Source organism: Saccostrea echinata, unplaced genomic scaffold (assembly GCF_033153115.1).
Source record: "Saccostrea echinata isolate AGI-Se365-2 ecotype Australia unplaced genomic scaffold, CSIRO_AGI_Sech_v1 ptg000018l, whole genome shotgun sequence".
NCBI lineage: Eukaryota > Metazoa > Mollusca > Bivalvia > Ostreida > Ostreidae > Saccostrea > Saccostrea echinata.
In genome coordinates, this window is record NW_026889767.1 from 5,823,258 (window position 1) to 5,840,201 (window position 16,944).

The following is a 16,944-nucleotide window of genomic DNA, read 5'->3' on the forward strand; positions in this document are numbered from 1 at the left end:
TGTTGTTTTTTCTCTCGTTTTTACGACACAGGATCAATATCAATTAATGAAATCAAAATATGGGAACATTAAATAATAGTTATTTTACATGTATCTTTATTTCACTTAGCAGAGCGTTGAACATGAAAGAACTACAGACAGTGTTAATGATTCAGAGCCTCAATGGATAAGTAAAGGTATATTTAAAGGCAACCGTATAGAGATGACCGAGAAAGAAGATGATTTCTGGAAAAGACTCATTGATAGGTTTGTGTTCGAATTCATGCACTTATTTAGTATATGAAAAACTTTCCACTATCTATATTTTGTCGATAAAAATGCATAGACTGTTTATATTTTCTAATAGCAATTTAAGAAGATATATTGAAATCATTTGCATTTTCTGTCTAATTGAGTATAAAATATTACGAAGTTCTCCGTCATTTTTTTTTAAACAATCATATAATTTCCATAGTTTTTGACATATATCCCAAAACATAATACACATGTTTATGTAGAATGTATTTCTCAAGATGAGAGCTGTCCTCAGGATATTAGACAACAACTTACAAATAAAAATAAATGTGGTCTAATGTGTATGTAATGGATATATACCGAATACTGTTCTATGTGTAAAATTATCAGACTGTTTGAGGCCCGTTAGGGCCGAAAACAGTCTGTTAATTTTACATATAGAATTGTATGAGGCATATATCTTACTTAAAACATTGCTATTTAAATGTCCAAAAGTTACCTGGAGGAGTCCGATAATTACACAATAGGAGTTCAGGCATCAATAGTTTTCTACCTGAAACCATATAATAAGTAGACAAAAGAAAAGAGAAATTTTTTTTTTCTTTAGACAGTAAAATCAGTGAGTGAACTCTTTTATTTCATTCATTCATTCATTCAATGGCAGTCGTTTGGCTTAGCAGGAGCAATGGACAGTGGTCAGGTGATGAAGAATTTTTTTATGATTCGGAATATTTTTTTTTTTATTAAGTGCGTTTGACATTGATACAGATACAGTGTTGGATGATATCTTCAAAATGCATTTAAAGTAAAAATGCGGATTTTTATCTAAAATTTTGATTGGATGATGTAATGAAAATCTTGGGTTTTAAAAGTGAGGTCATTGGCGAACAAACCTTGTTAAATGAAGAGATTTGCAGACTGTTTCTTTATCAGAAATGGATTTAAATTGGCTTATCCACAGTGCTGTATCGAAAAAGCTTCGCAAAAAAACGAATGGAAAGTGTTACTTTTGAGGAAGGTTAAAACTCCTGTTTCTTCTTGGTTTTGCTATTTATAACAACTTAATTTCCTCGCGTTCGCTTTCCCTGAATTTTTTCTCCCTAACTTTTTTTTTGGCTTCTGGACAAATTAAACCTTGATTTCACTCTAGTTGTTGTTTTTTAACTACTGTCCGATTTTGTTATCACTGCCGTCCAATAATATGTTATTGGACTGTTAATTATTATTATCGGACGGTTACAGGTAAATTTTTAGACTGCAAGAACAAAGGCATGACGTCACAGCAATGTTTTAATTCTCTATAAATCCAATTGTATAAAAGTTTTTTGTGTTTCAACATGACTGCATACAGCGAGTTTTTTTTAAAGAACTAATTAAGAGTATTTTCTTTTCTTTTTTTCTTTTTTTAAAATCATGATTCATTCTCTCAATATCAACATATGTATGACTAGATCTGCATTATTGTTTTTGATTATAACAATGCATTTGAATAATTTTATAAAGATATCTTAAACCCCCTCAAAGAGATGAAGCAAAAGAAAATGAAGACAGGGAGAAGTTAAAGGAATTAAGAAACAATGTCTGCGCTGGAATGGCTGTTCTAAATTTAATCTGGGTTTCCATAAATTTTATGTTTCAATTGAGGAGACCAACAGTTGTCACTTTAACAAAGTTTGTGAGTTGAATTTTTGTTTGATTAAGCTTTGATAATTTCATTTATATGCAAGATTAGAACGTTTCATCTCCCACTTAGAATATCCATGTTTTAAACGGAAGTGTATTAAACTTAAACTTACGATAAATCGTATTTAAACATCAAAATTGTAGGAAAATGGTAACGAAATAGAAATTGATGTCCTTGGATTACTGTTTATCATTTTCTTCACTCTGATTCTCGTCCTTCAGTTTTGTGGCATGCTTATGCACAGGTAAATACAGTTTCACGGTTTGATTATTACATGTACATGTAAGAACAATCTGCAATATATTCAAGTAAAGGCATGTAATTTCGGGGGAGGGGGACAGGATGGGGTGCTGCCCCACACAATTAGAAAATTATATTACTGTCGAGACAATCTTCAATGGTTTTAAAACCTTGAAGAGAGTATAAACATGGTGTAAAATGTCGATAGGGGACTCTTACTGCTCCAAGGCACCTGATTCGACATGAGGCGTTTCAAGCTGGGGCTTTTTTATCTTGTTGTTCACGATTCATATTTTACTTTAAAAATGAAATTGATCAGTGATCATCATCTTCATGTTTTTTTACATCAAACACCATTAGCAAATTATGATTTCATTTAAAACAAAAAAAAGATAAATATTAATTTTAGATGGGGAACATTTCTTCACCTATTGGCAATAACAGAGATCCCAAACCCTTTTCTGAAAAAGGATGACAATCCAAAACAACAGGACCAATCTTCTCCTGAAGAAGAAAATGAAGATGATCTTACGAATCAAATAAAAAATCTTTCGCTAATAGGTAAGCGGATGAACTTTACATATAGTTATTTTGGATTAATTTACATTATCTGTCAACCGTATCGGTCGATGCATCTAACTTCTTCGAAATAGGATATACTGTTTAGCTTTCCAAGAGCAGTCCCACAGCGCTCCCAGAGCAGTCTCATGGCGGTCCCAGAAAGTAGTCCAAGCAGCCCTAATAGGTGGGGTAAATAAATCAAATCGGTGGAACTTAGTCCTATCTTAGATTTCACAATGTCTCAACAATGGCAGTGAGCAAAGGTAGTTGAAATGAACGATGTACTTTTTGAGGAGAAAAAAATTGTATGGTATACATGCACATTTAACACTGAACTTTCAGAATTCTTATGCGACAGTTACAACCTCTGTTAACAAAATTGCAATTAATATAGAAATTAAATAATATAAGTAAAAGATTTTTGAATTAAACAATATCAAGTACATGTAGTAAATTAATATTAATTTCACACAAAATATAACCGGTTTCCTTATTAACTGTGATTAACTGCTATGGGTTTCCGTATATTTTTACGGAAAGTTTTTCATATACTAAATAAACTGAATAGCTTATTTTTAGGTCAGAATTTAATTACCTAAATTAAAGATCTTACGATTATAAAGCAAGACTGATATCATATTACTCTATATGTGGATTTCATTGATGTTGGAGCTTGCAAAAAAGATATCAAGAATCGGATTACAGTTGATTCTGTATCAATTAATTATTTATTATTTCATGAGCTTTTACATGCACAGGTAAATCACGAGAGTTACTTCTTCGGTCCTCAGATATTTTCAACATTAGAAAAAAAATCATGAACTAAATAATACCATACTTATAAAACAAGGGTATCTGCAGTAACTGAAATGACATATTATCTCTACCAACAAATATATTTACAAGTGTATATATATGTTTTAGGTGCTTGGTCACAGATTTGAAGTTAATATTTTCTCAAATTTTCGGTATAATATCATGACTTATATGTTGCTATAGCATTTCAAACGGAAATAAAATTTTAAAAAATTATTTTATCTGGAAATTATTGAAACTACAAATTTCAGGATTGACACATGTATGCACTTTCACAAAGTAAACTTTATCCTTAATACTTAAGAAAAGTAAAAATGCATTAATGAGAAATATTAAACTATAATCCAGAAAATAAAGAGGAGAAATGTGAGAAAGCAAAACCAACTCACCAGTATTGTCAGTCCGTGCTCAGTGATGTGTTCAGAGTTTAACAAATTGAACACACCCGTGAAACGTAAACTGTTTTTGTAAACATGGCACGAGCTCTGTTATTGTTATTGTTTATGTTTCACCGGGTGTGTTCAATTTGTAAAACTCTGCACACATCAATGAGCACGGACTGACAATACTGGTGAGTTGGTTTTGCCTTCTTACATTTCTATTCTGAATTTTCTGGATTATAGTTTGAAATATTTCATTAATACACAACAAAATTTTTTACTTTTCTTAAGTAATAAGGATAAAATTTGCTTTATGAAAGTTCTAGGATGTATCATATCAAACGCGTCCCGAAATTTGTAGTTTCAATAATTTTTTCCGTTTTTTTATTTTATTTCCGTTTGAAATGCTATAGCAACTTGAGAAAATATTAACTTCAAATCTGTGTCCAAGCACCTTTAAAGAATACATAAAAATATATTTGACTTCATCAACAGGAAGACGTCATAAAGGAGATGCAGAAGAATATATAATTCCGATGAAAAGGCGCATTAAGGAAAAAGTTAGAAATAGGAAACAATCCCAGGTATCTTCCTATACAGACTGAAGTATTCTGATTATGTACCAAAGAAATAAATAATCATGGAGTTCTATACACTGTCGGTGTTGTAAAAATTATGAAGAATATTAAAAGAAAACACTTTGATGTGACCAAATATGAGAATTTTTATTATATTAACAGATTATATACTGATGTCGTTTATGTAATCCCACTTAATAGAACCCTTGTTCATAATTATGTATGTTTCTGCATCAATAAAATTATGATAGTATAAAGCTTAAAATAATAACATTGTGTTCTTACAATTAAAAATAAAATGGAGATTTCAAAACAGTTTTTTAATGCTGTATAAGCAATTAGTAGAGAAAAGCACATCTGATTTCCAAATGTTTGAGCAAATCATCATTATTGATCAGAACAGTATAATGTGTATTGATTCATTATTTATACACATATGTGATAGTTTTCAAATGTTTATGCTCGTGTTACCTCAGTTTGATTCATTGTTGAATTATCAATTAGAACTGATTTACAAGCAATTGTGATGTGTGTTGTATTTACAAAATAACTTAAAACCGCATAAATAAATAAAATGTTCTCAGTTTAATTAATTTAAACCAAAATATACACAATTATTTGCATATTGAAAATGAAGTGCACGAGCTCTGATATCACATGTAAAAATGTCTTTGGAATAAAGTAACAAATGACATAGTGAAAACTCTTGGAATTTATTTACGACACAATAAAAGTCTCTGTGAGAATATATCGGAATGGAAAAAAAACACTATATAAAATTGCTGATACTCTTAAACCCTGGAAAAAAAAAATAAAATTAACAATTTTTGAAAAGAAAGAGATTGTGCATAACCTCTTCAGATCAAAATTACAGTATATAGCAAGGATTTCCTAAACACTCTTGAAGAATATGTCAAAGAGAACAACATAATAATTTATAATTTTGTATAGAATGCTAAAGATAGGATAAAAAGGAATACCCTTTCAGGAAAGATGGAGGAGGGCAGTTAAATCAATATTTATAAACGTTTTAATATTTCTGAGAAAAAAGTGAGAAAATATTGTTATTGAATTGCATGCAACTAAGCTGTGAGGGGATTCAGAGACACGCATGTACCATATATTTGCGATCGTCTAGGATTATAATGATAGGTGAGTATTACATGCAAAGGCAATAGGTTTACAGTTAAACACAAATTTTACTCTTTTTATCACATGTCGATAAGGCTAAAACATAATGATTTTGATTACATGTAGCAATACAGATGCTTCCATCAGTTATAATACTTTATTAAAATGATATTTTAAAATGATGAAATTCAATGTAATTTAAACTATTTAAATGTAGCATCCTCTAACCATCCTTGAAAATATTAGGAAAGTACATAATTGCCAGCGAATCCATATCCGTCATAACCCCTATGCCCGTAAACAATTAACCCGAATTTTGCGTTATTAGTTGTGGATACAACCACGGGTCCGTTGTTAACTTCAAGTACACGAATGCTGAAGGTAGTATCTAAGACTGCAGAGCTCAGATGGACAGTTTTGTAATAATCAAAAGAGGAACCATTTATCTGAAGATATTTGGTAAATTTGTTCGGAATTATTACACAGATGTAGTTATTTATATATCCATCTGGTACAACAATCTTATAGTAGTCAACATATTGATGGACACCAGGAATGACGGTCATATACGGGTCGTTACTTCTTGAACCCATTCCGAAACCAGTTACCAAGATGGCATTATCTGACTCTAAAATAGTTATTTCATCTGATGCCACTTCAATGTTTCTGTATTCTTTTTCCTTCATATGCCACGTTGATTCCTGGTTTCCGATTGTGACGTCAACGGAACTTTGACTTTCACTGATCACTTGAATCAATGTCCTCGAGTTACCATAGAACGGGGGAACAATGTATTTGTTATCGAATTCGGTAGTTGGAGGTAACTGAGTTACCAAGTGACTACATGCACCAAGTTTTAGATGCTGACATCTATTTCCAGAGAAAACGGCTATTGGTTCTGATGATGTAATAAATGTTCCTGTTAGGTCAGTAGTATGCCTAATTTGCAAAGTTTCATACTTAACTAAAGATACTGTGAATACGTCCTGGTCTTTGTATGTTCCACCAAGTAGAGAAATTGAAGTATTGCTCTTCATTCTAAATCTGATCTTAACTTTCGTTTTTTCATGTGCGATTGCAATAGCAAACTGGCTGTAGTAGTCGTTGCTACCAGAATAGTATGGCTTCGTTGACGAAACAAGATATGTCGTTGACAATTTCTCTGTTGGTATAATTAGAGTTCCATCGTTAGATATTTTATAAAAGCTATCGAAGATAGATACGGTCGATAATTCAGATGTCTGTAGCAGTATGGCTTTGGCTTCAATTGTTAAGTATTCACATGTCAGATTGAAAGGGAGTGTGATACTGGAGTAAGAAAAAACATTCATAATTCTGTCCGTTGCTGATTTAATCTTGGCTCTCAAATTAGGGGAAGTTGAGATATTAACGGATGTATTATTGTCTGTTGTAATGTAGATTGTTACGGACCCTGATACGTAGGGATAGTTTCGCATGAATAGGATAAGGAATTCTTTCCCTCTGCTGCCTGAAATAAATATTAGTATCGAATTCAGAAAAAAAACAATCCTGTAAACTTATGGAATTTTGGATTTTAATTCTAAAGCATACTTACTTCTCCATGACAAATGGCTTTGGGGCCATAACACTTAAACGAAGTCACTTTTTATCTCAGATTCACTTTTCTCTGTTAATTTCTTTGTAAAAATTAGACTGAGAATGAAGAAATGACACAGAATAACCCTACACCATTCATTCAAATGAAAGGTTTCTGAAAGGCCTGGAACTAAGAATTCAGTCAACTTTCAGTAGACTTTCAGTCACCTTTTAAACTGAATGGAAGAATTTCATCCTATTTAATCCTGTGTGAGCTTGTCTAAGTTTTATGGCCCCGGCGCCTGATCCTACCTATGTTTTCAGAGATCCTTCTTGGTTCTGCTCAAACTTTGTATCATTCCTATGGACTGTTGACAATGATCACTGTTCGTTATATTTACGTTTCATGAATAAAGGGAAATAAAATAATTACCTGTTGATGAAACTGATGATGATGGTGTCATTGAAGTTGTCACCATTGTGGCAGGGGTTGGTTTTGTTGTTTCTGCTGCTGTAGTGGCATATTTTCTTGTCCTTATTGTGCTGTTTTTCGATTTTAGTGAAGCGTGTAGTGAAGTTTTAGCCCCGCCTACAAAATTGAAATTCTAAACCATGAATTTTATCAATGCAAAGCAAATTGTTTTGTTTATAAATTTGTAAAATATGGTTAAAAAGAAAACCACTATTTACAATAAAGAAAAAGTTAGTAAAGGAAACTCTACATACGGCTTTCTAATAACAATCATGATCATACCAGAAAGTTTTTTTATACATCATATTCAAACGTTGTACGAAGTTTACAATGCGTTCTTCAATAATGCAGAAATGTATTACTGTAAAAATTCGACCCCTTCCTTGGCGTTTTGAATTGAATATTTGACACTCTTCACTGAAAGAGGAGTCTTGCATAAGGATTAACTACTGTGAATGTACTTATTTCCACGGGTTCATAATTCCGATGAATGACTATTTTTGTTCAATCTGCACTTATAAATTACGCGGATTCCTAAGTTTGGTTTTCATATTATTTAATAAAAGCCCTTTGAATACACTTCAAGAAATTTCCTCCAAAAATTTTTGACAACGTTCTAAATGTAAATTAATCCCACGCGGAGGAAAAAGTACGTCTAAAGTAATTGATGAAAATATTATGTGCGGTTATTTACATTTGTATGTCAATGTAAACGTTTACGGCCTTTTTTGTGATTCCAGTTAGACCGCTTTAATTCAACAAAGCTGAGTCATCATTTCATGGACTTATTACATATTATTACAAAGATTGATTGACTGATTGATTGTATGTTGTTAAACGTCCCATTCGAGAATTTTAACTCATATTGAGACGTCACTGTATGCCGATGAAGGGCTTCAAATTTAGACCTATACTCGACACTCAGGGCCATTGAGCAGTGAAGGTTCTTTATCGTGCCGACGCTTACCATGACACAGGACCTCGGTTTTAAGGTCTCATGCAAAAGACCCGTGACTTTTACTAGTAGTACCGGGCTCTTGGCTAAGGAACAGTCACTACCTATGTTTACGTCTTAGGTTTGACGCGGCGAACAAGAATCGAACCCTGGCCTCCCCACATATTATTATAAGGAGAGAATTTGTATGCTTGTCTTTAGAATAAGGTTTTAACTTTTAAATATTTTCCTTTGATATTCCTATACTAAACATGGACTCGCACTGTGTTTGTTCCTAGCCTTTATGATAGGTATGATTCGAACGTAAAGGATTCTACAATGCATGGAGTATGTGGATATTTAAAAATAAAATGCTTATTCCATTTATGTAGTTTTTCTGCAATGGTTGCAATAGTTAATCCCTACATCAACAAACAGAAAATAGACATTATACTATTTACATTCATATTTGTATAAATAATAGTATAAAGAAGATGCCAGTTCGTAATATCTTGTTTTATTGATCCTTACATCATTGTACGTTTTACTGATAGAAGAGCCCATGGCTAGTTTTCTTAACATTTCATTCAAGCAATAAGGGCTACTCGAGGCTTTCGAATCACCACAACGATTGATTGATTGATTGTATGTTGTTTAACGTCCCTCTCGAGAATTTTTCACTCATATGGAGACGCCACCATTGCCGGTGGAGAGCTGCAAATTTTGTCCTATACTCGGCACTTACGGCCATTGAGCAGTGAGGGATCTTTTTCGTGCCAGCACCTACTGCGGCACGGGACCTCGGTTTATACGGTCTCATCCGAAGGACCGGCCTCCACGTCCCACAGTGGGATTCGAACCCGCGACGTAAGGATCAACTCCTTACTTCGCGACTCTAGAGCAGACGCTCTAACCACTGCGCCACGCGGGCGACTCACCACAACAAATGGTAAACCATATAAACTTAAAATACAATTAAAAACATAGTTGCATAACAAGATCAACATCATACTATAGCTATCATTTAACTGTCATAGTAGCTTAGTCATGCAGTAGAGTGTTCTCTTCGTGATTGGAAGGTCATGTGGGTTTCATTTTTGATTATTACATTTTGAGTCGAGATTAAGCAAAAGGCAAGACGGCATAATGTAATAACACACCTTTTGGTCAGTCATGTTGAGAATAACTTTCAATTGAATAATGGATGAAGAAAAGAAAAGGACAGAAAATAAAATAAAAAAAAACAAACAAAACATATGCATATTCTTAGATAAGATCGGATTTTATATTATACTTGATTTCATTAGCTATATAAAGCAATTTAATATTCAAATCATATGTGTTGCAAATAAGAAAGGTGCTACATGTATTGGGGGCTAGGTGTAGGATGGGGTGGACAGTGGCAGATCCAGAAGCTCATATGGGGGGCTTTGAGGCCCGTAGGGCCGAAGGGGGAGAGCATGGGGGTCTTAAACATAGGTAATCAGAGATTACAGAGCTCACCTCAACGAATGTTGTCTTTAAGTAAGGCAAAGTCCCACACTAAACTAATAACCTAGGAGTGTGCATCCCTAGATGCAACATTTATGCAATTTTGGTCTGATAGGGCTTGCAGTCATTCAGAAAATGTGAGTCAAATCCAGCATCCGAAGCAAGTTTTGAGATTGTTCATCCCTTGATGCATCATCCATGCAAGTTTGGTTCAGATAGGCCTTATAGTTACTTGGAAATGAGATCTGCTCCAAAAACTTTAATCTGGTCACTCATCCGGAAAATGTAGGTCAGATCCAGCATCTGAAGCAAGTCCAGTAGTGTACATCCTTATATGTATCATCCATGCAAGTTTGGTCAATATAAGGTTAAGAGATACTTGGAAATGACATCTGCTCCAAAAACTTTAACCTGGTCACTCATCCGGAAAATATAGGTCAGATTCAGCATCTGAAGCAAGTCCAGTAGTGTGCATCCTTACATGTATCATCCATGCAAGTTTGGTCAATATAGGGCTTTTAGTTACTTGGAAATGAGATCTGCTCCAAAAACCTTAACCTGGTCACTCATCCGGAAAATATAGGTCAGATCCAGCATCCGAAGCAAGTTCAGTAGTGTGCATCCTTAGATGTATCATCCATGCAAGTTTGGTCGATATAGGACTTATAGTTACTTGGAAATGAGACCTGCTCCAAAAACTTTAACCTGCTCCAAAAACTTGAACCTGCTCCAAAAACATTAACCTGGTCATTCTTTAGCTGAAATTGCAGCATCTGAAACCTTTACTGGTACAATGAAACACACTAGAAGCATTCTCCATGCATCTCTGACTACATGTAATATAGGCCATAGAAGTACTTGAAAAGAAAACTGCTCCAAAAACCTTAACCTGGGACGCCGACGCCGAGGGTATTACATAAGCTCCCCCAACTTCGTTGAGGTGAGCTAAAAATTCGCTCAAAATGGTGCGTTTTTCAGCATTTTAGATAGAATTAGTAAGTTTTTTGGCCACATTTTTTCTAGTTGTTTTTCAAGATCGGCTTACCTAAATTTTCAAAAATTAACATTTAGGGATTAATTGTAACTTCCATGTAAACAAGAAAAATGATACTTTTCTGAAAAAAAAAATTGTAAAATCTGATAAAATTAGAAATATCGCCATTTGATACATAATACCTAATTCTTCATTTGAAAATTCACGTCCAATGTGTCGCATGTGAAGCTCTGACTACCAAAATACAACTGATATGCACATTTTTCAATACTCAGAAAATTTGGATTCTGTGTAGAAACCCTAATTACATGTACTGTTTTCAACTACTTTACTACACTGTTCATAAAATTTGAAATACATGTATAAACAAATAATGATATTTCATATTGAAGAATAAATATTAGTGTTGTCAACGAGTACCCGGTTAACCGGTTAATCGTCGGACAATGCGAGTATCGGTTAGTAAAAGTGCTACTCGGTTACTCGGATATATTGAATTTTATAAAGTAAATCAGTAGGAATTATAATGTATTTTTGTCTATGATGTCCCCCATTTTATTTATCGTTATTTAACGTAAGTCTCGACCTAGCGTTTTACAAATGCGATCGATTTGTATTAATTAGTATTTCACAGTTTATCTAATTGATGGCTTTGATTGCCAAGGGGTATACTAGTTTTAATGGCTTAATTTAATTATAGTTACATCAAATAAACCACTGCTAGTCCTCAGTACAAGATTAAAGAAGATGCATATGCCGTCACATGCATCGAAATATTTTTTAAAAGAATAGCTGAATTTAAATCTGTGAGGTGTGAATTATGTGAAATGGAATTACCATACACGGGTGGGACAAGTAATATTCTGAACCACCTCAGACTGAATTTTAACTGTGAATCCAGCGATATATAAAGCGCAAAACAGCCAACGATTACGGGGTGCTCGAGAACAAATTTATTTAGAATATATTGTGTGTTTGTAATTTTAAATAAAGTTCATATGCAGTATATTTTTGTTTTGTGTATACTGATATACAAATGAAAAGATAAATATAGAAATTGTAACGACATTACATACAATATATATTACAGCTGAGTATATACCGCGAACAAGAATGTTTGATGTCTAAAGAAAAACCATCCGAGTAACCGGTTACTCGATCGGAAAACTAAGTGAGTAACCGGTTACTAAAAATCGTCCGATTTCACAACACTAATAAATATAAATTATTTTGGGAAATTGTTGGAATTTTTGTTTATTCATTTTTTGGGAGGAGGGGGAGGGGTTAATTATAATTTGAAACATAAATGCACTCTTTAATTAAGGTCTTCCGTTTCAGACGGAAGACCTTATAGTGATTCTACTGTTTCTTTTTATTATTATTTTTTTTTTCCCCTTTTCTTGTCGGAGCGTTTTCTCAGAGATGGCTGGACGGATTTTCTTGAAATTTTCAGGGATGATAGAGAATGAAAATACCCCTAGGCGTTTTTTTCATTTTTTCAAAATTCACTTCCGGTCGTCAGATATGTCCGATTTCCGTTTTTTTCAAAAATATTTTGTCCCAGTCATATCTCAGAAAAGGTAAGAGATTAAGACACCAAACCTATACGGTTAATAGATCTTGAGGAGTAGGCAAAACCATTTGGGTTAAGAGCGTCAGCCGTCACTTCCGGTCGTCACAGGAAGTGATCAAAGAAATCGAAATTTTCAACTTTTCTTTTTTGATTTTTTTCTTTCATTACATTGTTGCATCTTATTTGTAGATTCGAAATATGTTAGTCTTACCGGAACCAAAAACGTCAACTTCCGGCTATAAGTGAAAAACTGCATAATTTGAGTATTTTACTTTCCCATAAATATTTTTTATACATAATGTATTTGAACTGATTTTTGAATATGTTATCAAGACTGCAAATGTCTAGAGTAACGTCAAATATCTTTGTAAAATTCACTTCCGGTCGCGCGTTTAAATGTCCGCAAAATGAGAACTTGTCCGAGTGAGATCTCAGAAACGGTAAGAGATTTAGACACCAAACTGATAAGAGTATTAAACCTTGAGAAGTAGACAAAACAATTTGGCTTAAGAGCGTCAGTCGTCACTTCCGGTCGTCACAGGAAGTGACCAAAGAAATAGAAAATTTCAAATTTTCTCTTTTGAAATAAGACTTGCATCATATAATTGTATCTTTTTCACAGTTACGAGATGTCTTGGTTCCACCGGAAACAAAAAACGACAACTTCCGGTTTTAAGAGAAAAACTACATAATAGGGGTTTTGAATTTTCCCCAACATATCGCTTATAGATAGAGTTCTTTAAATGATTTTTATATATGTTATTGAGACTGCAGTTGTCTAGATTGACATGAAATATCTTAATAAAATTCACTTCCGGTCGCGTGTTTTCTTGTCCACAAAATGAAAAGTTATTTCAGCGAGATCTCGGAAACGGCATGAAAGTAAAACACCAAACTTGTAGGAGTAATAAAACTTGGTGAGAAGGCAAAACACATAGGGTTAAAAGCGTCAGCCGTCATTTCCGGTCATCACAGGAAGTGATCAAAGAAATCGAAAATTTCAACTTTTCTTTTTAAAATTAAAATTTTCATCACTTTATTGCTTCCCTTTCGCTGTTTTAAAATATGTTAAATTCCACCGGAAAAAAACTTTAAACTTCCGGTTTTAAAAGATAAACTACGTTATTTCGTGGTTTAGCTTTCTCATAAATATCACTTATAGATAAGTAATTGAAATGTTTTTTTGTTTTTTTTTTTTACATATGCTGTAGATACTGCAAAAGTCAAGAGAAAATTCAGAGATTTTTATTCAGTTCACTTCCGGTCGTGTGTTTTCTTGTCCTCAAAATTAGAATTTGTTCTCACAATTGTTCGGCAACAGTAAAAGACTGAACTCTAAAACTTTCAGGACTTATAGTCAGTCATCAGTTCATTTGCTTGGTGTAAAAATCGTGTGTCGTCATTACTTCCGGTCGTGAGAGGAAACGAAGCAAAAAAGTATTTTTTAAGTTATTTTGTTTCTACATAAGTTTTAGGCTAATACCGACGTTGGAAAAGACATGTTCATGCAAACAGGAAGTCGTATAACGGAAGACCTTCTCATTACTAGTAATGAGTTTCTAGTTTTATATATATTTTTTTTACCCACTTACCAGCCCAATGTTTGAAAAAAAAAAGTTTTGAAAAACAATCAATAAAAAAGCGATCAATTCTTGTTTTGACAGGACCTCTACTTTATATCAGTTTTACCACAATTCATTATACAAAGCTGTAACCGTTAGTTTGGTTTTATTAAACATTAAAATGAAAATTTTAATACAGATCTTTTGGGGGGGGGGGTTTAAATTGCATTTTAACTTCCATCTACGAAAGGAACACTTTCAATGTGCTTTTTGGTACAGGTCACAACTTAAACAACCAGTATACATCCTTGATGTATTAATTAATTTTTTTTCTAAATAATAATAATAATAATCACAGTTTATTCACGTAGTTCAATAAAGTAACATTCAATTATCAAAGAAAGAAGAAAATTCTCGAAAGAATATTACTTAAGCAATACCAAAACAATACCGTAATAACTAAGTTTTGGGTGTTTGAGTAGGACCTTGTGTCATCACTAGCTGCACGTACTATCATGATCTCTGTACTGTTCACAGAGTTGATTACTGTGTATTGTGTGCGCTCAAGCGGAAAGGGATTTCTGATGGTGGTTGTATATTTCACCTCTTTGTGTAAAACAATGGGCTTGGATTCTAGAGTCTCTCTTATTTATGAAATATATTGTTAAAATCACAATTGTAAAAAAAAATTACTTGGCGGTGAGGGGGGTGTCCCGACCCCCCCCCCCCCCCCGAATCCGCCACTGGTGGGTTGGGGTAATTTCATAGAACAGTGTTCTTTTGCTTTTTGATAGACACATGCATTGAATCCAGAAAAAAAACTATTAATTTGTTTTGGCAGGTGTAAATATAGCTGGGAGGGGGTTTATTGACAAAGTTTCATACTATTTCACAAGTCAGTACACTGCAGACCAGCAAAAAAATCTATCTCTCTCTTTCTCTCTCTCCTACAATAAAATGGATGATTTCTGCATGTGCATAGAAAATCAATGATCAACATACGAAGTAAACATCTCAACCAATCCCTGCCTTTCCTCGACACACACACACACACACACACACACACATACACACACACTAATTTCCTAACCAATGTACAAATTCACGTCGTATATTCATATCAAGAGATTTTAATGGACCCATGGTCAATCTTTGGTGATTAAAAATGTCATTGATTGGATGTATAATACAGATTAATTTATAAATAGACATGGCAATCAAATTAAATAAATGTTTTATAAGTATTCAATTAAAAAAATGTAAGAAACAGAGTAAGAAAAAAGATGTTTTTGAATTAGGTAATGTCCGTAAAACCGTAACGTTTACGTTGTTGTCATAGTTCTGTCTGTCTATTTTTTAAAAAAAGGTTCCCCCATAGTTATATGTTTAAATCAATTTTGTGATGTTTCACGTTGAACCCTATCCAAACAAATAGTTATATTTTATTTTATTATATTTTGTTTAATTTTGTTTTGCGTTGTCCTTGATGCAAAAATTAAATAACGCAAAAATGTAACAAGGAAAAAACACGTTATTACATTTTGCGTTAGTCCCAACGCAAAATGTAATAATCTAAAAATTTCGTTATTACATTTTGCGTTATTGCATTCTGCATTGATCTCGACGCAATAACGGAAAATGTGATAATAATTACATTTTGCATTGTTATTACATTTCACTTTTTAACAAGGCCTTCATGATTCTCGAACAGGACGTAAAAGAACATACGATCTATCAATCATGCATTCATTTACAAGGTCTACCCAGCTGAAGTACTTTGGTAACTAGAATGAAAAAAACAATTCATATTTCTGAATACATGGGAGAAAAAAAAAACTAATCAAATGTTTTACAATTCCAAACTCTACAAGTTTAGCTGGCCTAAAATTTTACGAATAATAGTTCCTCTTTGGTTGTTTCTATAATAATGAAAATTACAGCAACTTTTTAATCAAGTGTGAAAAGGAAACATTCCTTTCTTGTACTTTCTAAAAAAAAAATAATAAAGCCATTATTAGAGTATGTGTATGAAGAGGAGGGGAAAATGCATTACTATATCTTTTTTTACTGAAAGGAATCACACAATCATTTCTTTAAAAAAAGAGAAATTTAGATAAGTTTGAGTTAATGTTATATCTTATATTTCCGATGCAATTTGAGTCTTTTCGGTAGAGATCATCTTTTTAATGAAAAACAAGAGAGTAATCAAAGTAGCGTTATATTGAACTTAAATTCCAACAGAAAAGAACGAAAAGTAAGATAACTTACAATGCAAGAGTTTCTCGTACATGGTATCAAGTTTGTCTTCAATTATTTCCATTTTGATGGCGTGGTCTTTCACGAATTGTTCCAAAACAGTTATCACATTTTTCAGAAGATCCGATTCTTCTGGACTGGAATTATTATTTATGATGGAGGAATTCCCTGCATAGGAATCTGTTATGTATATCACAAGAAGAATCAAATGCCAAAATAATTTGCTCCTTTCCATTTCGGCGTTATATATTAATCAATCCAGGCAAAGCTAAAAGAAACGGAAAACTGATAAATATAAAATAAGAATTATTCAATTGTCTCATATTTCTCTATGGTCAAAGATAAAGGGTTCCATGTTTAAAAAAAAAACTGGTTATTAGATTTACTGTAGTAAAGTTTATAAACTAAAATTACTGATTTGATGTTGGTTATGAAGACAAGCCATTTAGTTAAGAATATGCACTAAATATTGAGTAGAGGA

General features: G+C 33.0%; 2 protein-coding genes across 2 annotated transcripts in view; one reads left to right on the top strand and one right to left on the bottom strand.

Annotated features, from left to right (window-relative positions):
* The window catches only part of LOC133189469 (chitin synthase chs-2-like), a 37,500-nt gene extending 32,356 nt beyond the window's left edge, over nucleotides 1-5,144 (top strand). Inside the window, exons 27-31 of the mRNA XM_061324838.1 lie at nucleotides 110-246; nucleotides 1,738-1,909; nucleotides 2,062-2,162; nucleotides 2,568-2,719; nucleotides 4,411-5,144. Of these exons, the coding sequence (XP_061180822.1) occupies nucleotides 110-246; nucleotides 1,738-1,909; nucleotides 2,062-2,162; nucleotides 2,568-2,719; nucleotides 4,411-4,520 (672 nt within the window). The 3' untranslated portion in view covers nucleotides 4,521-5,144. The remainder of the gene's footprint in view (nucleotides 1-109; nucleotides 247-1,737; nucleotides 1,910-2,061; nucleotides 2,163-2,567; nucleotides 2,720-4,410) is intronic.
* On the bottom strand, nucleotides 4,234-16,720 carry LOC133189412 (IgGFc-binding protein-like). Its single transcript, XM_061324789.1, has 3 exons — nucleotides 16,476-16,720; nucleotides 7,615-7,770; nucleotides 4,234-7,113 (listed from the first exon to the last, which is right to left on the bottom strand). The coding sequence occupies exons 1-3, from the start codon at nucleotides 16,696-16,698 to the stop codon at nucleotides 5,867-5,869; spliced, it is 1,626 nt and encodes a 541-aa protein (XP_061180773.1). The 5' UTR covers nucleotides 16,699-16,720; the 3' UTR covers nucleotides 4,234-5,866.
* Nucleotides 16,721-16,944: the final 224 nt, after the last annotated feature.